The sequence below is a fragment of the Chiloscyllium plagiosum genome, unplaced genomic scaffold (assembly GCF_037043375.1).
Source record: "Chiloscyllium plagiosum isolate Xiang-an unplaced genomic scaffold, Cpla_swu_hap1 HiC_scaffold_26, whole genome shotgun sequence".
NCBI lineage: Eukaryota > Metazoa > Chordata > Chondrichthyes > Orectolobiformes > Hemiscylliidae > Chiloscyllium > Chiloscyllium plagiosum.
In genome coordinates, this window is record NW_028270164.1 from 21023467 (window position 1) to 21050739 (window position 27273).

A 27273-nucleotide genomic window follows, 5' to 3' on the forward strand; every position below is an offset into this window, starting at 1 on the left:
TCATGCTGTGGTGGTGGAATATATTCTTGACAATATTTACAGAAGGGAACTGTGTTGTTCTCTATATTTTGTCACACTTCAGAATGAAGTTGCTGAGGATTAGATATAACAGCCTCTCACTTGTTGGGGAGTAGTTTTGGGATGGGTCACTTCTTTGGTATAATGACAGTGCTCATGCTACAGAATGTTTCAAAGCAACTTCATGGGACGCAGAACCAGTAGAAGAGGGGTATCTTTTGAAAAAAAAAGGAATAACAGTGGTATTAAGAGAGAATTTTGAGATTGCATTTGGAATAATAAAGAGAAGGATGGTGCATCTGAAAACAAGGTGCACACTGACATAACGGAATTGGGGATTGTATGGGGAAGGATATATGTAAAGGAAGAACCTAAATAGATGGGGACCATTGAGCAATCTGAAGGCAAGAGTGAAGATTCTCTACTCAGTTGGGCCCTTGGGAATCAGTAATGATTGACAAAAACAAGATGACAGGAGTTGGAGCTTATTCCTGGTGACAGCATGGGCAAGGTGTTTCTGCATAATTTGTGGAGAGTACCAGTGGAGAGGTTAATGTAGAAATAAAATTGTGGGCGAAACTGAGGTCTGCAGGTGCTGGGGATCAGAGTCAAAAATTGTGGTGCTGGAAAAACACAGACAGTCAGACAGCATCTGAGGAGCAGGAGAGTCGACATTCCGAGCACAAGCTCTTCATCAGGATTCAAATAAAATTGTGGGTAGATAAATGCAGAGACAAAGGGAATGTGAGGAAAATGAGGCAAAACTATGTGATGTTTCAGAAGCAGAAGAAAGTGCAGGTTGTAACAGCTTAGATATGAGGAAGGAAGCTGAATTTAGTAACCATGTGGACTTAGCCCATGGTGAGAGATCTACAAAGCTGATGCAGTTATGGCCAGGACATAATAAGCTTTGGTTGAAATTAACTTTGTAGCACCATAGCCGGACAGGAATTTTGGACAATGCAGCAATGGTCCTGGATTCATGGGGCACAAGGAGAGATAGGATTACCATTGCCAAGCATGTAAAAATCAACTCCATACATCCAAACTGATTAAATGATGAAGTGAAGAAGGTAAAGACTGGAGTTGAACAGATATGGCAGTGGAGACAGGGGGAAACATGCATTGTCTACATGACAATTATGATTTAATGGAACCAGAAGAGAGCAATATCTTGGAAAAGAGCCTTTGAGGAGACTAGGAAGATAGAGTACTTCTTGCAGGAGGATCAGATATCAAGGGGGACCCGAGGGGAGATGGTAATTAAAATTACCCAGGAGGGTAATCAACTGCCAATAATACTTCCATATTAATAGTCGCTGAATCATGTGCATTCACTCCACAGAATAGATCGGGGGGAGTGGGGTATTGATGGTGGAGGGTAGACAAGTAAGGGAAATATTTCAAATGCTTTAAAAGGAGCTTTGAAATTGGGATTATCATTAATTTGATCGATGTTTTATCAAAATGCCTAGAAGACATATTCCAGTAAGGCAGCAGACAGAAGTTAAGACCAAGTACGGAGATGCAGCTTTAAGGCTTAAAGCACCACGTGATGGCAAATACAGTCACCTTGAGTTTTGCAAACTTGGGAAACAGCACTTAAGGCGTACTTTCCAAAAGCTTCAAAGTCTGGAAACGGTTTTCCATGAAGCGTGATAGCTCTGTTTATATAGAAAATGTGTGCAGAGCCCAAAGTGGCTGTTTTGCTGCTATAGTTATTATGGCAGAAAGTAATAGGAAAGAGGGGACCTTAGTCTAGGACACGTAACGACATAGGAGTCATCATTATCGTGATAATCTCTGCTAAAGAGATTTAGCCTGTTATTAGAGCTCGTCAGTGTCAGAATAAAGAAAGGATTTGGCAAGTGACAAGTGTCAATTGAAAATAGAACGGACACAGCGACGTGTTGGTGATTGGGAGAAAGTTCAGGCAATCTAGTCAGCTCAGTGTACATTTAACGGGAGTGGAGCAGCTGAATCCCAGGACAACTCCATCATTATTATTAAGCAATGTTAAATCGGGAAGATTGGTTCATGTGAATGTTAAATCGGGAAGATTGAGATAGCAGCTACCTGACGAGGGAGCAGTACTTCGAAAGCTAATGCTTCCAAATAAACATGTTAGATTATAACCTGGTGTTGTGCGATTTTTAACTTTGTCCACCCCCGGCGCCTCCACTTTTACCCGTGGACAGCTCAATAGCTGTCGATGCTGATATTGTTTTGAGAGTGCTGCTGGAATTATCCAAACCAAAACCCAGCCAGACTCAAACAAGACCATCTCTGGCTATTGCTCTGATGACGAGTCACTGGATTCAAAACGTTAACTCTGTTTTCTTCCCACAGATGCTGAGTTTCGCCAGTAGTTTCTGTTTATGTTTCCGACCGTTGTTTTCCTGGTAATCCGAGCTCGTTTGCCCCTGGTGGCTTTAAGGATACCAATTATCTAATTAACTTACTGTAATTTGAAACAAGATAAGAAAAACATTAAACATTTTTTTTTGTGTGTGCCAGCGTTTTGATTTGAAGTCTTTGCACACTGGTCACAAAAATAACAGTAAACTCCATCTTTATAACTTGGAGTGCGTATTTTCCATCATAATATCGACTGCATTTCTGCCTGGGATATTTTCTAGACGTGAAGGGCGCTACATAAAGTCTTTATTTTGGTGTTATGAATCAATGGAGGTTGTGTAGATGAAATTCCCCAGTTTCCTCTCCTCCCCTCTGGTTGATTCTTCACACGTTGGAACTTTTCACAGAAAAGCAGCAGCCGTAGAAATCACGTGATCCAATGTCGCTGGATTGAATGTCCTGTGGTTGGTCATGTGGTAAGACTGTCATTAAATTTCCAAGCAAGTTGCCAATCCTAACTTTGTTCCAACGAAGTGGGGCTATAACCCAAGTTGGGGGAAATTCTGGTAATGCAGTGGTATGTTCTTACCTTTGAGCCTGGGTTTAAGTCCCACCTGCTCCAGAGGGGGTGTAATAACATTTATGAACAAGTTGATTAAAAAAAAGTCTTGGCCCAGCTGGAAACTCATTTTCTGGTAAATCAGAATTTTCTGGATTCAGGTCTTGTACCAGCTTCATGAATAACTACTTTGGATATGGATCCTGTGGTGCAATGGTAGTGTCTCTACCTCTGAGCAATTCAGTTCAAGTCTCTTTTGCCATGGAGGTGTGATTACAGTATGCCTAAACAGGTTGATTTAAAATAATTTAGAACGTGTCCTTGCTCAGGGGTATGAGTAATGTGTTTACAATGCCCTCCTTTATGGTGATAGGTTATGGTGAAGGCTATCTCGGACACTTAAGCATCAATGAAATTTGACTTTTTTGGATTAACAAGGATCAGTTCTGTTAACTGTCATAGGTTTGGTCACTGAAGCTCTTTAAATGAGACATAGTTGGAAGGACAGAGTTTATAATGTTATGCTGTGACTAATACATCAATCGGCCAACTGAATCAACCATCTGCCCAAGGGGTATGAGCTGCTGTGGCAATGTATGCATCCTGGGTGTATGGATAATCATGGTAGATACTGCAATTTCTTTCCACCATATGTTTTGGATGAATACAAATTAGGAACTGGGCAGCAGAGTTTTAGATGACCTCAAGTTTACAATGATTAGAAGGTGGGAAGTTGGCCTGATGTATTTTGGAATAGGAAGGTCCAAAGATAGGAAGGTGAGAAGTGGGTGTACAGAAGATGACGGAGAGATGGGTAATGTTGTTGAAGCAGAAACAGGTTAGTGATAGTGAAGATATGTGGTCAGAAAGTAATCTGAGGGTGATATAAGACATTTTCAAAATATTGCTTTGTACATTGACCCTCCGAAGAGTAACCCACCCAGTCCCATTTCCCTCTCACTAATGCACCTAACACTATGGGCAATTTAACATAGCCAATTCACCTGAACTTCACATCTTTGGACTGTGGGAGGAAACCGGAGCGAACCCGGGCAGAATGTGCAAACTCCACACAGACAGTCACCCGAGGCTGAAATTGAACCTGGGACCCTGGTGCTGTGAGGCAGCAGTGCTAACCACTGAGCCACCGTGCCATCCCAGTCAGCTAGTTTTGGTGGGAAGTTAACTATATCTTTTAAATTTTGTAATTCTATTGGCTACTTTTTCAAATCTTAATGTGAGCTACTCATTGACAGGCTACCAGTTGCTCACAGTCATCATTTTGGCAATGCTTGACTTAAAGATGAGGTGATTTAACAAATAGTAGATAGGCTGGGGTTGTTTTCCTTATAGCAGAGAAGATTGAGGGGGCCCTAAAATATAAAGTTACAAGGGGCATAGATAAGGTAGATACTGAGAAGCATGCTTCCTTCACAGATAACCAGGGGCACAGGAACAGAATGCTGCGAAGAGATTTGAGGCATTATTTTCAGTCAGAAAAGGTGGTAGTGGCAGGAACCATCACAATTAAGATGAACATTTGAAACCCTGTAGTATACACGGCTACAGGCCAAGTGATGTAAATTGAGATTTGTGTAGATAAATGGTTGATGCCTGGTGTGGACATTATGGATCAAAGATTCTTTTTCCATGCTGTGAAAATACTATGACTGCAGCTAACATGCCTCCTATTGCTAAGGCTCACTGACTTTTAGGGCTGAATTTTTGAAGACCAGGACCCAGGTATTCATATGTCAAGATCCTAACCCTACCTCACAGGGATCTTGATCCGTAATGCAATTGTTCACAAATAGACCAATTAATGGCCAGGGTATGTTCACAGTCTGAAGGAAATTGACTTAATTACCTCTGATTCTGTATCTTTGGCCATTTATGGGTTTGAGTCATGTGACATCTGTTCTCAGCATCTTAGGTTGTATACTGGACACGTAATTCAGACTCCCAGGCAAATTCTTTGACGACATGGGATCATTTACTATCGAGGTAGCTGGTAGAGTTAAATTCAATAACAAATCTAGATTGTGAGAAGATTTGTAGCTTGGGTGCTTGTTATTGTGGTCCTATAATAGTAGTGTTGCCCTAGTCGAACTCATGTTGCTTGTCATCTGCGTGTGTGGCTAGTAAGGATAGCTGGTCGTGTCGTTTCGTGGCTAGTTAGTGTTCATGGATACGGATCATTAGCTGTCTTCCTGATTGCCCTATGTAGTATTTTGTGCAGTCCTTGCATGGGATTTTGTACACTGTGTTGGTTTTGCTCATGCTGGGTATTGGGTCCTTTGTCCTAGTGAGTTGTTGTCTGAGAGTGGCTGTTGGTTTATGTGCTGTTATGAGTCCTAGTGGTCGTAGTAGTCTGGCTGTCAGTTCAGACATGTTCTTGATGTATGGTAACGCGGCTAGTCCTTTGGGTTGTGGCATGTTCTCATTCCGTTGTCTTTCCCTTAGGCATCTGTTGATGAAATTGTGGGGGTATCCGTTTTTGGTGAATACATTGTATAGGTGTTCTTCTTCCTCTTTTTGCAGTTCTGGTGTACTGCAGTGTATTGTGGCCCTTTTGAACCAAGTCCTGAACACTGTTGAAAATGTGTTGCTGGAAAAGCGCAGCAAGTCAGGCAGCATCCAAGGAACAGGAGAATCGACGTTTCGGGCATAAGCCCTTCTTCAGGAAGAAGGGCTTATGCCCGAAACGTCAATTCTCCTGTTCCTTGGATGCTGCCTGCCCTGCTATGCTTTTCCAGCAACACATTTTCAGTTCTGATCTCCAGCATCTGCAGCCCTCACTTTCTCCCTGAACACTGTTGAACAGTGTCTTGATGCAACTTCTTTTGTGTGTGTTGGGGTGGTTGCTTTCGCAGTTCAGGACTCGGTCTGTGTGTGTGGCTTTCCTGTATACCTTTGTGGTGAATTCTCCATTCGGTGTTCTCTGGACCATCACGTCTAGGAATGGGAGTTGGTTGTCCTTTTCTTCCTCTCTAGTGAATCTGATTCCTCTGGGTGTGACGTTGATGATCCGGTGTGTGTTTTCTATTTCTGTGTTTTTAATGATTACAAAAGGTGTCATCTACATATCTGACCCAGAGTTTGGGTTGAATTTGCGGTAAGACTGTTTGTTCTAATCTTTGCATTACTGCTTCTGCTATGAGTCCAGAGATGGGTGAGTCCATGGGTGTGCCGTTGATTTGTTCATATATTTGGTTGTTGAATGTGAAGTGTGTTGTGAGGCACAGGTCCAGTAGTTTGAGTATGCAGTCTTTGTTGATAGGTTCCCCATCTTGTTGTCTGTTCTGTATGTCCAGCAGGTTGGCTATTGTTTCTCTGGCTAGGGTTTTGTCAATAGAGTTGAACAGCGCTGTTACATCAAATGAGACCATAGTTTCTTCCTTGTCTATATGTATATTTCTGATGATGTCCAAGAATTCCTGTGTTGACTGTATAGAGTGTCTGGATCTGCTGATCAGGTGTTTCCGTTTCTGTTGTAGTTCTTTAGCAAGTTTGTGTGATGGTGTCCATGAACACCAAATAGCCACAAAACGACACGACCAGCTATCCTTAGTGGCTACACACGTGGATGACAAGCAACATGAGTTCGACTGGCACAACACTACTATTACAGGACAAACCAAACAGAGATCAGCCAGGGAATTCCTAGAGGCATGGCACTCATCCACAGATTCTATCAACAAACACATCGATCTGGACCCAATATACCCACCACTGCAACTGATAGATGGAACTGACAACCGGAAGCAGCAGACACAAACCACTATAAATGCCGGAGGAAACATCACAGAAGTGTTTCACAGGAGGCTCCCAAGCACTGAGGATGTCACCTAGACAGGGGACGAAACATCTGCAACACAAATTCCCAGCTCGGCAAACAGAACCACAAGACCACACTCTTGAGTCAGGAAGTTGCAGGTTCAAATTGTACTTAGTCATACAGCATGGAAGCAAATCCTTTAGTCCAACCAGTCTATGCTGACCATAATTCCAAACTAAGCTCGTCCCATTTGCCTGCGCTTGGCTTGTATCCCTCCAAACATTTCTTATTCCTGTACTTATCCAAATGTCTTTTAAACATGGTAATTGCATCCACATCCATCACTTCCTCTGGCAGTTCATTCTACCGATCACTGTGTATATAAAAAAAGTTGCACCTTGTGATTGTTTTAAAAAAAATCTTTCTCCTCTTACCTTTAAAAATATGCCCCCTAGTCTTGAAATACCCTCCCCTAGGGAAAAGACACCTGCCATTCACCTTTATCTACATCCCTCATGATTTTATAAACCTCCTTATGGTCACCCCTCAACCTTCTACACTCCAGTGGAAAAACCTATCCAACCTCTCCTAATACTGTACTTTAGGGCTGAGGTCGTTGGCTTTCCTCGCAAGTGGATGTAAAATATTGTATTTTGAAGAACTGGAGGCAAGGTTTCCCTCCTCAACATCACTAAAACAGATTATCTCATTGTTACTTGCTGTACTTTCACTGGGGAAATTGGATGCTATAATTTCTACTTTGCAACAGTTCAAATGTATTTAACTGCTTGTAAAAAAATACTTCGAGGCGTTGGATGTTCCATACACTCATTAACTGCGGTGTGAACACAAATTCTCCGCTAGTCCTCGAACTGGGTGAGCAACGTTGGAATGGTTTGTAAATTCTGGGCTCCCAATAAAAGCCATTGCGGATCTCGAAACATAAAGTGTTTGTCTGTCCAGATACTGCCAGACCTGCCGAGTTTCTGTTTTTGTATCAGATTTCCGCAAGCACTTTAAAACTTCTAAGGAAAAATTGCAGGGAGTTAAATTACAACATCTCCGCAATCCTGCAAAATTCCGGCCTGACATCCCTGAAACTTTGATCGAGTTACGCCAAGTGTGATTCACTGTTCACGCAACCGAGCTGTGTCTCGGCGAAACTGGGCAAATCGAATCGCGGGGTAAAACCAACGGAGGAAGACAGACTCATGTGATTCCGCTGAGTCACCGTGCACACCTGATATTGAACCGAAACTGAAGAGGATCGACATTGGAAAAAAACTTTAACCAGGAGGGAGCTGGCTGACCAGCGTGCGCTACAGTCTCCTAAGTAAGTTTGTCTTATTTTGGGGTTTTTTTTTCGTTCTTTTCCCGATGCCTTGACTTTATTCCCTAATCGGAGTTAGGTGTCTGGCTGCCTGTGTCTAGTCGGTGCAGGGAGTTAACTGCACTGTTCCCCGCATCGTTCCTCGCTTTAAATCCTCCGCTAATTGAATTGACCTTTTTGTTTTGCCATTTGCCCTATGTTTATGACGCTTACATGTAAAGAATCGCTAATAATTTAATTCGGCAATAGATGGGAGCGATTTTTTCGGAAAGAATTAGCACCTTTTTTGGGGGGGGGGGTGTTTGATAATGTACCTTTTGTCTTTTCCTTCACAAAATAGCAAACTTTTAATTGAACGAAATGTAAGTGATTTGCTCCGAAGTTGTACATAAAGATACGTGGGAGTATTTAGTCTAACTTTTTATTTTCAAAAATCACTCAAGAGTACAAAAAAATTCTACTCCCTTCCCCATAGTATTGGACTTGGACGTTATTTCCAGGTGATTGCAGTTTAGTTAAACTCTTCTCATTTTTTCTGGAAGAAATTGCTTTTCGGCTTTCTTACAAGCTGCCGAGTGCTCACTGGTTGTTTATGTCTGACTGCAGAGTTAATGGGTTGGTTTTGTTTTCTGTGTCACAGTGAGTGAGGTGCTGGAACCTGCCTATCCAGGGCGCGGTGTTAGCGTTTGACGTCGTTTCGACAACAGAAACTTTTCAGAGGAAGTTAGTGGGGAGGGGAAGATTGTTGGTTAAAATCGACACCAGTTTCGACAGACCAGTTGCTTTGATTTGAGCGAATGAGGGAAGTGGTAAAGGATATAGGCTGACACTCACGAAATTCTAATTCAGTGCCTGGATCCATTATTGCAGGAGACCTTTCTCTGTAAAGGAGAGCATTTCCGGGATCACAAGCTGGATATCGACGAGAAGGTAAGGGAGGGGGGGAAGGACGTGAACTGCTGACCTCCAGTTTGTTTTCACTTCACTATGTTACCTTCCCCTGTACCTCAGAATGAGAGCACAATCCCAACTGTGGCCATGGGCTCAGGGAAAGATTTCCCAATCTGGGTTCGAACCTCAGGTGGGTGGAAGGTGTGTCCCTCTGGGGTTTGGGTTACTTCCGCCTAATGCACTGAGGATTCAATTTCCTCGATATGTAATTCTTAATCTTTTTATTCTCGTTTTCTGCATGGATTAATTGTGCCTACAGGGTTTATGGAGAAAGGTCTCGTTATTTCACCGTAATTCACTCGAATTGGCGTTGACCTTAATGTGAATCCAGAGTCAAGGCCTCACTCATCAGAGGTGGTGTGAGAGACCCTTCTCACTGATGTGTTTTTGGCCTACGTTTCATGTGAAGTATAAATGATGGTGATCCCAATTTCTGAAATGTTCATAGAATCCCTGATTAAAATTAACTGATAAATATTCTTTCCCTTAAACGCTTGAATTTTTAACAATTGTCGTCGTTATGAGACATGACTATTATTGTACCAGTGTAGAGTTAGATAATAAGATGTCCTGTGGAACTTATTGCAGCTATTAAACCTCCTCCTGGAATGCAACCTCTAGCCACGTTTACAATGAAGGCTTTACTTTGATGCAGAGTAGTTTAGGGCTGCCTGACTGTCACCGTCTTTCATGTGGTGTGAATGTGTATTGGAAGACACAGAGTAAAACAAGTCTTTTGCATTTCGGAAAATTTTCTGCTGTGTTTGTTTGAGCCTGTCTCTGTTTAAGTGCATTTACACAACAATTACTTAGAATCTCATTGAACATACTGCACAAAAACAGGCCATTCCACCTTCCCCCACCGCAGCTAGTCATTGCTGTTGTTAATACTCCACATGGATCTTATCCCCTGCCTCATCTCATCAGTGCATTTTCTGCTTCTTGAATACATTTATCTGCTTTCTTTATTGAGAAGATCTGATCCATTTGCTCCGTTTCTTGAGTATCCCATTTTAATCACTTTCGAGTAACTGTTTTTCCTTAGTTGCTAACTGTATTTATTAGTAATTGGCTTGTCTATGTGGTCCTCATTTTAGATTCTTCTACAAATGGAAACAACACCTCAACATTTTTGAAAACAAAAAATGTCTTTTTCTCTGCATTTTTCTCTATCAATCGTATTCTGAATTTTAAAGACTTTTTTGTCTGCTTTTAAGACTTCCCGATTGATCTAAACAGTGTAAACATATCATCAGAAGACTAATTCTTAATACACAATTACTTTATTTTTGACAAAATCTGACCTATGCAGCACGTACAATAACATATGCAATATGTATTCAAGTGTAAGTGAATTACATTGAGAAAATGTTATTTCATGTATTCAATTGTAAATTGATTATTTTAGAACAAATAGTGTAAAATACACATAATAGGGTAACAAGTTGTACAATCGCAATGTTTTATTTAAAAACATTTTTTGGGGTTCTTGTTGCGCAATAGTAGTATGTCTACCTCTGGGCCAGAAAGTCTGGGTTCAAGTTCCACCTGTCCTGATGGTTTTTCACAAAGGGCCTGAGCTGTCTGATTTTTAAAAAATATGTTATAAATCTATTTTTCACGTGTCTGATTAACCCACTAAAGTTGATCAGCACTGCACTGAATAGCTAAGTATCAATCAAATTTTATCACCTCCGTTGAGGTTAAAGCAGATTTGTATTTTCAAATCGGTGTTGTTGAAATTACTCTATAGATCACAGTTTGTAAAATGCTTATTTTGCATCCCCAGTAACAGAGAAATTTTGTTTCAGATCATGGCAATTCATCCACGCAGGGTACGATTGAAACCGTGGTTGGTGGCCCAAGTGGATAGTGGTCTTTTCCCAGGTTTAGTTTGGCTCCATCGGGAAAATAAACGTTTTCAAATTCCTTGGAAACATGCAACTCGTCACAGTCCACCTCAAGAGGAAGAAAACACTATTTTTAAGGTGAATCCAAGGTTACAATTCCTTTTATTTTTACTGGCATTATGATTGCAATGTGAGGAAGTCTTCTGAACAGATTTGCCATAGCTGAGTAACTTCAAGTGAACTGCCTGATTCACTTGTAGCCACTTTATGTTGCGCCAAGTTCTGAATTCTGAATGGAATTTTTGACTGGTAATTTTCGACTGGTAATTTTCTCTCTAAAGTTTAAAATACCTTGGGTACTAATAAAATAGAAAGTTGAAGATTTTTTATTAACAGAGAATAAGGTTAGACTCGGGTTGTCTATGGGAAGTCTTATCTAATTGATCAATACATAAATCAAGAATGGTTTAGTGAATACTGACCAGTAATGTGATCATTCTTTTTTTTAACTTGAAGTCATTAGGAAATCAGTGTCCTTATGGGGCAGTTATACATACACCCTTGTTTTTGCCAATGCTGTACCTATTTCTAATTTTGCAGAGACACTGCTCTGGACTGGCAGAGTGCTTCCTAGTTTTGGGCAAAGAGTCCCTTTATAAAACCCTGATTGGCATTTTAAGGATGAGAGGAGTTGAAATGTGTCTTTGTGGGGTCTGGAGTAGTAGATGTTGAAGGAGCAAGGACTGATTTGGCTTAAGTCTACAAGGTAGAATCATTTAAAGTATTAATTCCAATGTGCTTCATCTACAGGCATGGGCAGTGGAAACTGGGAAGTATCAAGAAGGGATTGATGAACCAGATCCAGCCAAGTGGAAAGCACAGCTTCGTTGTGCACTTAACAAAAGTCGGGAATTTAACCTAATTTATGATGGAACCAAGGAGGTTCCGATGAATCCTCTTAAAATCTACGAAGTGTGTGATATCCCACAGAGCAGTGGTACACACAGCAATCCAGGTAGAACATTTTGTTTGGTTGTAGTAGATTGCACTGTCTTTTTCACCTGCTAAACCAGTTGTCATTTTGCAAGATTACTCAAGTCGTTTTTGTTAGCTAGCTTTCAGTGTTAAAAAAGAAATGCAATAACTTTAATATTGAGACCTGTAGCAAGTAGTTGATTATACCTCTAGGTTTCAAGGGGTCAAATTACATTCTAATGAAATAGTTGTCATAGATACAGAGACTAAATATTCAACAGACCCATCATCTTGTATTTATAGAGTGCCTTATTAAATGTCTCAAGGTTTCACAGAAGCATTATTAGAGAAAATTTGACACGGAGTCACATGCAAATTTAAGCTGACCGAAACTGAAGTTCAAGAGGTTGAAAGGAACAATTTTTATAGGAGGAGGGAGAGAGACAGCAAGTTTCAGGGATAGAATTCCTGAGCTTCGAGCTGATTCAGTGAAGGCATGCCCACTAATGGAGTGTTGAAAGATTCTTTGTGAGCTGTATTTATGGAGGCTGGCCAGAACAATATTGGATTGACATGAGGTTATTCAGCTCATCAAGCTTGTTCCACCATTCAAACTGATCATGGCTAATTGTCTACCTCTAATCTCGCATAGTCAAGCCTAGACTAAACAAATGCATGGATGAGTGATTCAACAGCAATTGTCTTAAGGCAGGTGGCAAAAAAACCATGTTGCAGAGGTAAATGTAGGTAGATCTTGTGATTGAGAGGATCAATGGTCAGAAGCTCACCTTTGACCAATAGATAGTTAAGGCTTCAAACAGTGTTGTTCAGCCACAGTCAGTGGCCAGGAAGGGGTCTGGCTGTGGTAGGACCAAAGATACATACTGGATGTCAGACCAGTACCACTCTGAACCCGAAGCCCTGGTATGTTGAGAGAGGTAGTACTGAGTGTGCTTGTGAAAAGTAACTGAAGAACCAAAATAAGTTTTGGGATAATGTAAACACCAGAGTTTTTTTTGTTTTTATTTTAATTAGCCTTCAAATGAAATCTATCTAACAATAGAGTTCAACATATCAATGCATGAGGTTGTTGCTAGAACCAAAGTTCACTGCTCTAATTTGCTTTCACTTTAATCAGTGTAGGAAAGAGGTGATTTTATATTTTTGATCTCTCAAGACTGTTGATTTATGTAATTAAGTTGAAACACCCAACGTGTCAGATTTCCAATATAATAACTAGTGTGTATTTCACAGGATCGGTACCATGGGAGGAAAATCTAGATTTGGACGACGAGGATGATGAGTTGAGCACTTCTCAGCCTCAGGTTAAAGTAAGTGGAAAATGTTTGAAACAGGAATTTTAAATGAGTTAAGACTCCTATCAAAAATTTTAGTCTGGCAGTCTTGACACCCTGATGATTTTGTGGCTGAGGCCACCAGGGTGTAGATCGAAGTCATACGATATGTGCCCAGCTCAATTCTTGGTACAAATCAAGTTAATCACCCTCAGTCAGTGCAGATTTAAGGGCATTACAATTGATATTAGTGGTTGTAGGCTGGAGAGTGTGGTAGGGAGTTGCTGGTGTGGACTCTTATTCCCAATTACTGAATAAGAATCCCATCTAGTAAGTATGTGAAAGAAAATGGCTGTGTAAAATTTGGGGCTTGACAATAATGTTCTAGTAACATTTATTATCAAAGTATCTTGTCCTATGTGAAAATGACCATTGTCTACAAAGGACAGATGGGATATGTTTTTAATCCCTCCAGCCAGAGGGTGATAAATAATATAAGACAAAAGTTTCAGGTAACAAAATCTGAACTGGAAATTGTAGTCTTCAAATAGATATTGTACACTAGCTGCTTTCTATTGCTCTGCTGGTTGTGCTGAATGTGAAAGGATGCTGTACCTGTTCTTGCTGTGCCAGGGAAATTTGATAGAATCCAATGTAGTCTTATTCTGTGGTGATCAGCACGTATGATAAAATAATGAATGTAGTCAAGCTGCATTCAAGTTATAGAATGATTGAGCAAAAGCCCATTCACCCTAAGTTTCTACTCCTTTTTGATAGAACTAATGTACTAATCCCAATCCCTATCCCTTTTCACATTGATCTATCCTTTTTGAAAAGGTAGTGAAAGCATTTTTAAGCCAGTGCGCTTCATTTTGAGTGAGCAAGGTCAATGTTGATTCTAAATTTTCAGCAGTAGAAGGCCCCCTGTTTTAGGAAATGTTGATCTGTTGGTCGCTGATTGCATATTAAATAAGAAACTACTGATTAATTTTTTTTTTTAAATATAGATGCAAGAAAGCTTTCCATTTTCCAGTTCGAATGGTAAGTGAGCAAGATGGTAGTCAGTGTGAATTTAATTTGTAATCAAAGCTTTTATTTTTAACTATTTTAAGATTTTGGCAAAAATAGTTAAATCCTTTGGCTGGGTAAATGCCTTTCAATAAGAATGAGATTCCTGGAAATAGGAAGGCTATGCTTGTTCAAAAGATTCTCTTTTGGAAGTTGTTTTTCATTTTTGACATTGTTATTGAATCATAACACAGAAATAATCCTGTTTCTACAATTTTCTCTTTTCCTGATCACCCAATAATATACATTCTGTACTATCTAATGCTTTTGGGAAATAACTTGTGTTATACAGTGCTTTACATAACCTCAGTAAGTCTTGCAGTACTGTTCTGAGAAGTTAGTGGTAAAACTGTGAGCTGCTGCTGGGAAACTGGACTTTTTCCTCCTGCCCATCCTCAGTCCCAAGGGGAATGTGAGAACTGCAGATGCTGGAGATCAGAGTCGAGAGTGTAGTGCTGCTGGAAAAGCATAGCAGGCCAGGCAGCATCCAAGGAACAGGAGAATCGACATTTTGAGCATAAGCCATTCATCATTTCTCTAAGTGCACACAGTTGTCCAGATTTGGTCTCCCCAAGACCCTCTATAATTATAGAAAGACATCCTTAATCTCATTCCTGAATCCTGTTGCCATGAAGGTTGACGTGCCATTGCCTTCTCTACCTCCTAATGCACCTGTATGCTAACCTTCAGTGACTGGTGTACAATGCACCTAGATCTCATTGGATACTCCCCGTATCGATTTATAGCCAGTTAGAAAATCTGTCTTTTTGTTTTTGCTTTTGCTCCCAAAGTGGAAAACCTCACATTTATCCATGTTACACTGCCTCTGCCATGCATTTACCCACTCAGCTTGTTCAAATCATGCTGAAGCATCTCAGTATACTCCTCATGGGTCAAATTTCAATCATTCTTGCATCGTCTCCAGACTTGAAAATATTAACTTTTAGTTACCTTATCTAAACCAAAAGTATATGTTGTGCAATGCCAGAGTCCTAGCACTGATCCTTGCAGTACCCGACAAGCCACATTCTGTCATTTGGGGAGGATGGGACAAAGGCCTATTTATTCTCACCCTACTTTCTTGTCTGCAAACCAGTTTTCTATCCATCTCGATATACTACCCCTAATCCCATCTGCTTTTAATTTTGCATGCTAATCTGTTTTGTGGGATGTTGTCAAAAGCTTTCTGAATCTTTGTAAAAATAAAATGGCGACTTCTTTTTTTTCCAGATCTAGCTGAAACTGGGAATTTAAGTTGATAATCTAATTAAGAATCCAATGTTCTGCACTGTATTACTCTAGCTTAATTTTAAAGAAATAATTGCTTTATAAAGTACAGTTTAGTGAACTTGGCAATTTTAATCCAAATTTACTTGCTGCGTTAGTGTGATGGTTATAATCAGGATCTGGATATGATTGCATTATAATCAGAAGTCTGATCGTGCCCTCAACCTTGATTCTCCTGGGCTGGCAAGCCAAGCAGATGGAATATAGTTGTTGAAAAAGACAGCTACCTGTGCTTCCCCAGGGCAAATAGGTTGAGCAGAACCCCCTTTCTGATATCATCATTTGGTGGAGTTGAGGGGGGGTGGAGATTATACAATACTGTAATCTAAATTACACAATTAAAGAAAACTGTGGGTGATCTGATAAATCAGGACACATACCATTTCATATTTTGAAGTTGATTATTTTATTAGTCAGTTGTGATGATGATGACTCTCAATTGTGTAACTTGAATCTTGCAGCCTCTCCGATAGCCGCAGCAAATGTGACTAGCTGCTCTCCAAATGAGTGGATAAAGACTGAGCCAGAACAGGTTGATCCACACTTGCCGGCTGAGATAATCAGCACTCCAGAAACCTGGATCAGCTCCCTGCCCAGTAAGCAAAAAACAATTTGTGCTCCAAAGCCAAATCAAGATCTACCTTGTTGCCCTTTGGAAACATTTTTTTCTCTTTTTTCCCCTGCCTTCCACTAACCTTTTAATACTGACCTTCCTTGCAGTTGATATTTGTTTTTGGTCATTATTCCTTAAATTTGGCTGTTTAAATATTTTACTCTATATACACTTAATGACATTTCAAATGTCTCAACTAACTGGGTGTGCAACTAATAACTTAAAATGGCAATATTGAAATAAGTAACACTTTTGTTGTCTATGAATTTCCATTCAGCAATACGATAGAGAGCCTATTAACTTGGTTAAGTTGATGATATTACAGTTGAATGAATGTTATCCTGGATATTTTTAAGGTAGATACGTCTCTGGGTCCTGATAGGGTCTATCCCAGAATATTAAAGGAGGCAAGAGAACAAATTGCTGGAGCATTGCCAGACATGATTGTATCCCATTTGGCCACAGATATCGTCCCAGAGGAGTAGAGAATAGGAAAATGTTCTCCCATTGTTGAAGGGTAACCGGGATAATCCAGGAAATCACAGATCTGTGTGCCTTTATGTCAGAGGTAGGGAAATTATTGGAAAAGATTCTCTGGCAAAGTCTGAGTGTGTTTCGAAGCAAATAGACTAATGACGGAGTTTTGAGAAGATTTTGTAGCTTAGGTTGAGGTTCTGGATGCAGGTTTGCTCACTGAGCTGGAAGTTTCATTTTCAGACGTTTTGTCACCATACTAGATAACCTCTTCAGTGAGCCTCCGGATGAAGCATTGCTGATGACTTCTGCTTTCTATTTATATGTTTGGTTTGGTGATGTCATTTCCTGTTCATTTTCTCGGGGATGGTAAATGGGGTCCAAGTAAATGTGTTTGTTGATAGAGTTCCAGTTGGAATGCCATGCTTCTAGGAATTTTTGTACATCTCTGTTTGGCATGAGCTAGGATAGATATGTTGTCCCAGTCGAAGTGGTGTCCTTCCTTATCTGTATGTAAGGATACTAGTGAGAGAGGGTCGTGTCATTTTGTGGCTAGTTGATGTTCACGTATCCTGGTGGCTAGTTTTCTGTTTGTCCGATGTAGTGCTCGTTACAGTTCTTGCACAGTATTTTGTAAATGACATTAGTTTGCCTTGTTTTCTCTATGGTGTTTTTTAAGTTCGTTAGTTGCTGTTTTAATGTGCTGGTGGGTTTGTGGGCTACTATGATGCTATGAGTAGTCTGGCAGTCATTTCTGAGATGTCTTTGATGTAGGGGAGAGTGGCTAGGGTTTCTGGACGTGTTTTGCCTGCTTGTTTGGGTTTGTTCCTGAGAAGTCGGCAGACTGTGTTCATTGGGTCCCACAAGAAAAGACGTCATCAACCCAAAGAAACCCAAACAGTGGGTGGCACGGTGGCACAGCAGTTAGCACTGCTGCCTCACAGCGCCAGAGACTCGGGTTCAATTCCCGCCTCAGGCGACTGACTGTGTGGAGTTTGCACATTCTCTCCGTGTTTGCGTGGGTTTTCCCCGGGTGCTCCGGTTTCCTCCCACAGTCCAAAAATGTGCAGGTTAGGTGAATTGGCTATGCTAAATTGCCCATGCTGTTAGGTGAGGGGGTAAATGTAGGTGTAAATGGATCTGGGTGGGTTGCGCTTCGGCGGGTTGGTGTGGACTTGTTGGGACGAAGGGCTTGTTTCCACACTAAGTGGAAATTATGAAGATGATTGAGAGAAAAATGGTTGAAGTTGTCTACATGGCCTTCAGTAAAGCCTTTGACAAGGTCCCTTATGGCAGACTGCTCACATGGTATCGGAGTGAGCTGGCAAAGTAAACACAGAACGGGCTTAGTGTTTTAAAAAATTCTCAAGGTCAGGTTCGTAGGAGAGTAGTCTGACACAGAACAAATGACCAAGAGGCGAGTCTGCTAGAATATGAGCATTTTATTCCCCGCAGCGTCGCCACAACCAGGTCTCATACTTACAACGGGTCTGGCTTATACTCACTCTACATGTTACCGGAACTGGGAGCCGTCAGTTCTCGTAGAGCGGTTGCCAACAACCCACGCTCGGCGGTTAAACGTAACCCCGGAGCAGACTCACCGAACTGGAGACTTTTCCAGCTGATATACTCTTTTCCAGATATAAACATTCATGTGAACAGCAGAGCAAGCTAAAAAACACATTCCATTCTGGTTACATACAGATAAGAAGATTCACACGGGGAGGTGTGTAATAAGATTCACACGGGACTAAGCAACACCTCCATTCCGGTTAGATTCACACATGTATTGGGACATAATTTTTAACCGTTTCACCACACTTAGTCATGGGGGACAAAGGATAGTGCTGGAAGGATGCTTTTCGGAATGGAGGGTTGTAACTAGTGATATTCCACTGGAGTCTGTGCTGGGACCTCTATTTGTGGTCTTCGTAAATAGTTTGGAGGAAAAGTTAGTTGGCCTAAGTTGGCAGACAATGCAAAGATTAGTGGAGTTGCAGATAGTGAAAAGAATTGTCAGATGATACAACAGGATCTAGATCAGTTGGAGGCATGGCCAGAAAAATGGCAGATGGAGTTTAATCTGGACAAATGTGAGGTGATGCATTTTGGAAGGTCAAGTACAGGTGGAACTATATACAGTGAATGTCAGAACCTATTGATATGCAGAGGGATCTGGGTGTTCATGTCCATAGCTCACTGGTGGAGCACAGATAAGGTAGCAAAAAGGACCTATGGCATGCTTGCCTTCGTTGGAAAGGGCATTGAGTAAAAGGATAGACAAGTTATGCTGCAGGTTTAGAGAGCTTTAGTTAGACCACACTTGGAATATTGCATATAGTTCTGGTCACCATAGTTCCAGAAGGATGTGGATGCTTTGGAGAGGGTACAGAAAAGGTTTAACAGGATTAGATTAGATTACTTAGTATGGAAACGGGCCCTTCGGCCCAACAAGTCCACACCGACCCGCCGAAGCGTATACCACCCAGATCCATACTCCTACATTTACCCCTTCACCTAACACTACTGGCAATTTAGCATGGCCAATTCACCTAACCTGCACGTTTTTTTTTTGGATTGTGGGAGGAAACCGGAGCACCCGGAGGAAACCCACGCAGATACGGGGAGAATGTGCAAACTCCACACAGAGAGTCGCCTGAGGCGGGAATTGAATCCGGGTCTCTGGCGCTGTGAGGCAGCAATGCTACCCACTGTGCTGCCCCCATACCAGGATGTTGCCTGGTATGGGGGATTTTAGCTGGGAAGAAAGGTTAGATAGACTGACTTTGTTTTCATAAGAATGCAGAAGGTTAAGGGGTGACCTGATAGAGGTTTATAAGATTGTGAACGCATGGATAGAGTGGAAAGTATGAAACTTCTTTCCGAGGTGGAGGGGTCAGTTATGAGGGGAACGCAAGTTCAAGATGCAGGGTTGGGGGGAGAGGAGTTTGAGATGTGCAAGGCAAAGCTTTTCACACAAAGGATATCGAGTGCTTGAAATGCGCTGCCAGAGGTGGTATTGGAAGCAGACGCATTAGCAGCATTCAGGAAGCCCCTGGGTGAATACATGAATCGGAAGAGAATAGAGGGATATGAATCCTTTAAGTGAAGACAGTTTTAATATGAAAGGGAAAAATGTGTTGGTATAGGTTTGGAGAACTTAAGGATCTGGTTTTGTGGTGTATTGTTCTTTGTTCTATCAAAGCATGCTCTACTTGTATATTGCTTTGTGATATTTAAAATAGTTTACTTTCATGTTGTTTAATTATGAATATTTGACTTAATTGTGGATGGGAATCTGATCATCCTTTTAGTTTATTTAAGACAACTCTCTCTCGATATTTTTTATGAATTGATTTGATTCATTTTCTCCCCTGTCATTCTGTATAGTGACAGACTTGGAGATCCAGTTCCAGTACAGAGGGAAAGAATTGGGACCTGCCTTAAATGTCAGCAATCCACAGGGATGCCGTCTCTTTTATGGTGATCTGGGTCCAATGCCAAACCAAGAGGAGTTATTTGGTCCAGTTTCCCTTGAACAAGTGAAGTTTCCTGGAACAGACCATATCTCAAATGAAAAGCAACGTCTTTTCACAAATCGCCTGTTAGATGCGATGGACCGAGGACTCATCCTAGAAGTGAGTGGTCATGCCATCTATGCCATCCGGCTGTGCCAGTGTAAGGTGTATTGGTCAGGACCCTGTGCAAATGGAAATAATACCCCACATGTCATAGAACGGCAGAAGAAAGTCAAGCTGTTTTGTTTAGAAACATTCTTGAGTGGTGAGTCCTCGACTACTTTTTAAATGTAAACTAATGAATCGATATGAACAAACAAAAACAGAAGATTTTGGCAAAGCTCAGCAGGTCTGACAGCATCTGTGAAGAGAAATCAAAGTTAATCTTTTGGGTCCATTGACTCTTCCTCAGAACCCTGTTTTGAACTTTTATTTCTCTTCACAGATGCTGCCAGACCTGTTGTGTTTTTCCAGCAACTTCTCCTTTTGTTTGATTTACAGCAGTTGTAGTTCTTTCAGTTTTTATTTTGATTGGAACGAATTTGCTTTTATTTCTGGAATTTTTTGTTATAACTTTTTCGTTCCACTCTTTCCCCACCCCTTCTAAACTTGTTCATCCCCAGTCTCTCTTTTCAGATGTGAAATGGTTCAATATATAGTTGTTTCTGGACGAGAACTTTTCTTGCTTCTCCAGCAGTCAAAAGAAGCTGTGAGATTGGCAAGTGTTGGTATCCAAAGGGATCTGGGTGTCCTTGGTTATGAATAACTGCAAGCTAAACAATTAGGCAAACTTGGGGAGCAGGAGTAAAAATGTCTTGCTGCAATTGGTTGGAGCCTTGGTGGGACCACACCCGGAGTATCCTCTCTAAGAATCTTGTGTATTAATTGGACCATTAGGAAAGATTTGTATGGTTTTGGTCTCCTTGTCTAAACAAGGATGTTCTTCTCGTAGGGAAGAGTGCAACAAAGGTTCACCTAGATGGATTCTTGGAATGGAGATACCCATAAAATTATAAGACATAGCAGCAGAAGGCGGCCATTTGGCCCATTGAATCTGCTTTGCCTTTCAAAGAGATGATGGTTGATCTAGTAATCCTCAGCTCCACTTTCCTGTCTTATCCCCATGAACCTTACTGATTTTAAAATCTCTCTGCCTTGAATATACTTAACGACAGCCCTCTATGGTAAAGAATTCCACTGATAAGAAATTTCTGTCTTAAAAGAGCAACTTCTTACATTGAAATCAAGGGAAAACAATCCCTTTGCCAACTACCTTGTCAGGCTCCTAAGAATTTTGTGTATTAATTGGTCTGAGGAAAGATTGTATACAAGTTGAGTTCCCTTGTTTAGACAAGGATGTACTTCTCATCCAGGGTGTATAGACCATACTCTGTACTTGCCATAGCTTGTAGCTGTGTTCTTTGGAGTTTTGATGATCGAGAAGTGATCATTTTGAAATGAACAAAATTACAGGGCTCGACCAGGCAGGACTGAGGTTTTCCTCTGGCTGAGATGGAGGGGGGGTATTCTCCAGAAACTGGGCACAGCTTCAGCTTAAGGGACTGACCATTTCGGACCATGATGAGGATGAATTCATCATCTGAAGGTGTGAATTGTCTGAATAATCTGTCGCAGAGGACTATGAAACTTGAGTCGTTGAGAAAGTTCAGGAGAGATTTTGAGATACTGAAGACATCAAGCATACTTGGATAATACAGGAAAATAGTGTTGTGGTAGAAGATCAGCCATGATCTAGTTGAATGGGAGAACAGGTTTGAAGTGCTGATTGGCCTACTTCTCCTGTCTTCTGTGTGCCTATTAAGGCAGAAACGAAGGTGAGAATGAGGATCAAATATTGGGGCCAACACTGAACTTGTCTCTGTTTTTGTAACTTCATTATTAAGCAATAATAAAATTGCAGGTTATAAGTTCTGAACTGAAGCATTTTGTTTCTACACAAAGTCTGCTCACCATTTTTAAATTTTGGATTGTAGATCTGATTGACCTTCAAAGAGGACAAAGTAATAAAGTACCACCTTTTGAGATTTACCTGTGCTTTGGGGAAGAGTGGCCAGATGGCAAGCCTAAGGAAAGGAAACTAATCATGGTGCAGGTAACACCTTTCCTGGGTTTTGTGTCTATATAAACTATTACTCATGTTAGTAAATTACATACTCACTTACAGTATAGAATTTTGCAATGAGAGATTGTATATCATACCATTCTGGTAACAAAGTTATCTAGTTAATCCATTGTCCATTTATAGGTGCATAAGATGCTATTGAGCATGTAGCCAAATTCTACCTAGACATGACTGTGAACATTTTATTAATAATCTCACTACTCTTTTATTAATTCCAAATTTGAGAATTAAGGAACATTTTTGCATCTTTACAGTCCAAAATCGACAATTCTTCAAAACTCAAGTTTATAAAATCATGAGAGATATAGATAGGTTTAATGGCAGGTGTTGCTTTCTTGGGATGGGGGATTTCAAGAATAGGGGGCACATTTTGAAGATGAGAGGAGAGAGATTTAAAATAGACTTGAGGGAAAAATCTTTTTACATGGAAGATGGTTCATGTATGGAATGAACTTCCTGAGGAAGTGATGGATGTGGGTACAATTACAAGGTTTAAAACACATTTGGATAAGTACTTGAATGGAAAAGGTTTGGAGGGATATGGACCAGGAGCAGGCAGGCGGGACTAGGTAGTTTGGGATTATGTTCAGCATGGACCGATTAGGACCGACGGGTCTGTTTCTGTGCTACATGACTCTATGAACTTAGTCATTATCTTCCTATTTGCCTGATGCTTTTTAATATCTTAAATGTTAAATTGTGCCTTTAGAATTAAAAGTTAAAGTCATAAATAGGTTTGAGTTCAGGATGTTTCATTACATTTTAATATCTATGTAGTCAATTTTAGAAGTCCATAAACTTTGAAACAATCTTTTAACCCAGGGGTATTTATTTCCTTATTGAAGTACATTTTTAAAAAAATTGCTAACAGCCTGATTGTACAATAACCTAACATTGGGAATTGCACAGTGTATTATTGATGTGGGAAAATACCTCATTTACCCATTTTAATTGGTTCCATCTATTCTGTTACCATTAAACTTTCCAAAACTAACTTGATTTTAGTAGGGTGCCGATAGCTTACTCAGTTGACAGTAATTATTGATTTTTCTTTTGTTCTAGAATAACATAAGATCAGATTGATTGCCTATTCCTAATTATCTTGAGATTGTTTTTAGGTCATTTTGATGTGTAGCAATCCTAGGTAATGTTCATTGATCGTGTGTTCTGGGATATTGACCAAACAACATGCACATGCCAACTTTGGCTAGTGGGTGACATTGTCTCTACAACATTGCTTCTCTTAGTTGCAGGAGTTGGAAGAATTCCCAGCTCAATCTGCCCATCTTTCAAGAGGACTTCATTCTGTCAGACAGGTTGTCTGATGTGGACTGTAGTTGGGCTGCTGCCCTGGGGGAAAGTTTGGAGGCAGTCATGGGCTGTTGTTTGCTGAGGTGGGCTATTTGTCCCTTAGTGCTATGGCGTCTCATCCAAATTCTAAATTTTAGAAAAGGCAAAGCATTTAGCGTTCATCACCTTCCAACTATTCACCAACATCCCCTTTCCATCACCTTCCCCTTTCCCTGCTACCTCTTGTCCCTCCCATCTACCATCCATAATCACATGCCAAGCTAGAATGTCCATGTCCGTGCAACCACTATACACAGTATAGAATCAATCAACTGTGTGTTTCTTTTTAAAAAAAAAAAATTGCAAACTTTCAACATCCTTCCCAGAAAAAAAACACATTTTTGCTGCAGACCAAAAAAAAATCAATCACCAGATTCTCTCTAAGACTCAATGGAGGTTTCTACGGCTTGTAGTTTATACTTTCTATCTTGTATAAATAAACCTTGTGCAATTGGCAGTAGAGCTCAGAATTAGAATACTATCTCACTGGACCTAGCTGTTTCAATGGTCTGTTGGATGTCAGAGCTTGCATTTGTGCCTCATTATGTGTTAAGGAATCTTTGAAAAAGCTGGATGTCTTCCCTGAAAATTGTGGCAGACTAGGACATGCTTATTCCGACTGTAGCATTAGCAAGGTCAGAAGAGCATGCTGCAGGCTTGCAAACTGAACCAATCCACACATCTACACTAAACCATTAGAAATTGGTAATACTAGAGACAGAGCATGGAATCCCAGAATTTAGGTCCTAGCTATGATTTTCACACCACCTTGAAGTCCACCTGATTGCACGAATATCTGAGATAACCTCCTCCGTAGTAGAAATTTTAGGGAGAGAAGTATGGACTTGTTGTTGTAATAGTAAACCAAGGAAGTACAGGAATTTAACACTTGATGCAGCTATAGTCATCTTTAGCAAGTAATAAATGTTTTCTACTATCCCCTTCTAACTTATTATTTTTGCCTTGATTTTTTCAGGTTGTGCCAGTTGTTGCACGGATGATTTATGAGATGTTCACTGGTGAATTCACACGTTCTTTTGACAGTGGAAGTATCAGGCTGCAGATCTCGACCCCAGACATTAAAGATAATATTGTGACTCACCTGAAGCAACTCTACCATCTGTTGCAAACAAACCAAGGACATGAGCCATGGCAAATTCAGCCTCCAAACCTGCACATGGCACAACCTCTGCCAACCCAGTAACATACACTTTCATCCTCTCCAGCAGAATTGTTAATTTTGATGGAAATGCCACAGTGAATGTAAAATATTAATTGCAATTTAATATATATTATATATACATATGTCTAATAAGCCTGCCCTATTTAGTGCTGGTACGATTCAAGAACAGAAGTGTAATTGTAACTGATTAAATTGTTTATTTTAAAGAAATTGACCTCCATAAATTCCCTGTTATGGTTTTGTTCCCCATATGCCTAATCTTAAAGCTGACAGTCGCAAGATGAAAAATGTGGAATTTCCCAAGCTCTGAGATGTTTGTAGAAATTTAATCACAATGCTGAATCGATTTCCCATTCTTATGAACAGACATTGAGGTTGTAAAAGTTGCTACAATGTCCTAAAGTGCCTCTTGAGGTGTAATTACTGTTGTAATTTTAAAGTCTTGGTACATCCATTGTTGAACAGTGACCATTAAGGTACTGAAATGACCATCAAAGGTGTTTTTTAGTGATAGATTCCGAACGTAAGCTTATTTCACTTTAGAGAGATGCCCAATGTTTCCAAACATAGTCCTGTGTTTCAGTCATATATTTTTGTGAGCTAACAGTAGAACTCGCTAGCCCTTGCTAACCATTTGCTGGCATCAAAAGTTTTTTAAACAATAATGATATCACATAGACATTGAAAATATGGAAACTATTTAATCTGGCTGATCTGGTACCACAGAAATTTAGAAGATTTAAAATCTGTTCAACTCACCTGATTCATGTTTGTTTGGGTTCTGTATTATAACAACTTTCTTCATAGAATCCATACCAGAATTTAAAAATGGATTCTATGTAAATGACTAATTCTTTGAAGTAAATACTCCTGATTTAACTTATGTTGACTTTTATACAAAAACAAATCAATGCATTACTTTGCAAATGACACTAAACTGGAGTTTAGAATGGGTGGTGGTAGATAGTTAAAGTTGGCATGAAGCATAACTTATTATTTCAGCTGCAGATAATTTTATTGTTGATCAAGTTTTTATGCAAGTCAATCCAAATAATATTGAGATTTTAATTTGCATAAGGTCTATGGTGCCATTTAATTGTTGTATATTTGCAGAACTGCGTCCTGAGCTGCATTAAACTGCAATTCAATTTTCTATGATACATGTTCTACTGTGACTCGTTAAATATAATTTAAGTTATTTGGAAGCATTGATTTAATTTGGTCTTATTTGCATTTTGTTTCATCAGAAGTGGGAGGGGAGGGGGAGGAGTTCAACACTTGTTAAAACGTTTCTTAATCAAAACGACTTTACAGAAAAATGATGTTTCGGTTAGACCACAGGAATAATGGCTTTGAAATGTTCATTAAGTTAACGAAGGAGTAGCAACAATTGTATAGGCACTTCCAATTTGTTTTCTAAAATCCTGACTTATATGCTATTAAGATTTCCTTGTTTGTTTTATGTCAGTTGCATATTGTGATTTTTTTTTTCTCTCCCAGCGATCAAAGCACTGTTCTGTCCATTCCCTAATTCTTCTGTGAAGGTGATAGTGAATAACCCTTTTTTTTTTAAATGGCCGCAGCCATCTACTGTCGGTACGTCCGCAACCCTGTATGGATGGGAGTTTCAGAATTTTGACCCAATCACAAATGAGAAATGTCAATTGTAGTTCCAAGTCAGGACAGTATGACTTAAACCTGCAAATGGAGGTTTGCCCACCTTCCTGGTTTCACTTTTCCAAGTTGTTTCAAATATTTCTGACCTGGGTGTTGCATATTATTCAAACTAAATATGCAAGTCATAAACTATTATTTATATTTTTCTTTTTAATTTGATGTTTATGAATAATGTTGAGTAGCGGTCAATTTTTCTTCAGTGCATAAATGGAGCAATGACTGCTTGCGATCATTTCAAGATATGGGACTGAAGTGTTTCATTTTGTGATATGTTGCTTTGTCTAGAAGTAGTCAGTAGATGTTAAAACATGTGATTCTTTTAGCATAATTTGTATTTATTCAAGTACATTTCAGTCATGTTCCTTGTCAGAATGAATAGTCTAATTTGAAAACAAAACGTGGGAGTAGTATCCTGTTGAGGCCTGAACAATGGGCAGAATTGAGTGATAAGTCTGGTGAAGATTATTTGCTGTTGGAAGCAACTGATTGCATATTTGAACTAAGTGTTGAGATGAGATTCTTGCGGGGCAGTGATGAGTTGCCTGTGATGGGGGTTACTATCGTGAATGACTTCCATGTAGCTTTCTCTCCTGGCACCCTGTGTGAGCGAAGAATTTTTGTCATGGAAATCAGAATTGAGTACCTGATGACTTCAGCTCTCTGCTTTTGGTAGGATTGCCATATTGGACACCATGTACCAAGAGTGGCAATGGTCACATGCACCATCTCTGATTTACTTACAGCACTTCCCTGAGCTTTACTGCTGTATTACAGTGATATTTGCCTTTGCACATCAAAGTGCAGCATTTAGGACGTTTTGTGCTCAGGGACACACACTCAACTCAT

General features: G+C 40.2%; 1 protein-coding gene across 1 annotated transcript; it reads left to right on the top strand.

Annotated features, from left to right (window-relative positions):
* Positions 1–7904: 7904 nt before the first annotated feature.
* On the top strand, positions 7905–25908 carry irf6 (interferon regulatory factor 6). Its single transcript, XM_043716625.2, has 10 exons — positions 7905–8046; positions 8914–8973; positions 10806–10982; positions 11655–11859; positions 13074–13150; positions 14122–14155; positions 15931–16065; positions 19947–20339; positions 22069–22187; positions 24544–25908. The coding sequence occupies exons 3-10, from the start codon at positions 10809–10811 to the stop codon at positions 24769–24771; spliced, it is 1365 nt and encodes a 454-aa protein (XP_043572560.1). The 5' UTR covers positions 7905–8046; positions 8914–8973; positions 10806–10808; the 3' UTR covers positions 24772–25908.
* Positions 25909–27273: the final 1365 nt, after the last annotated feature.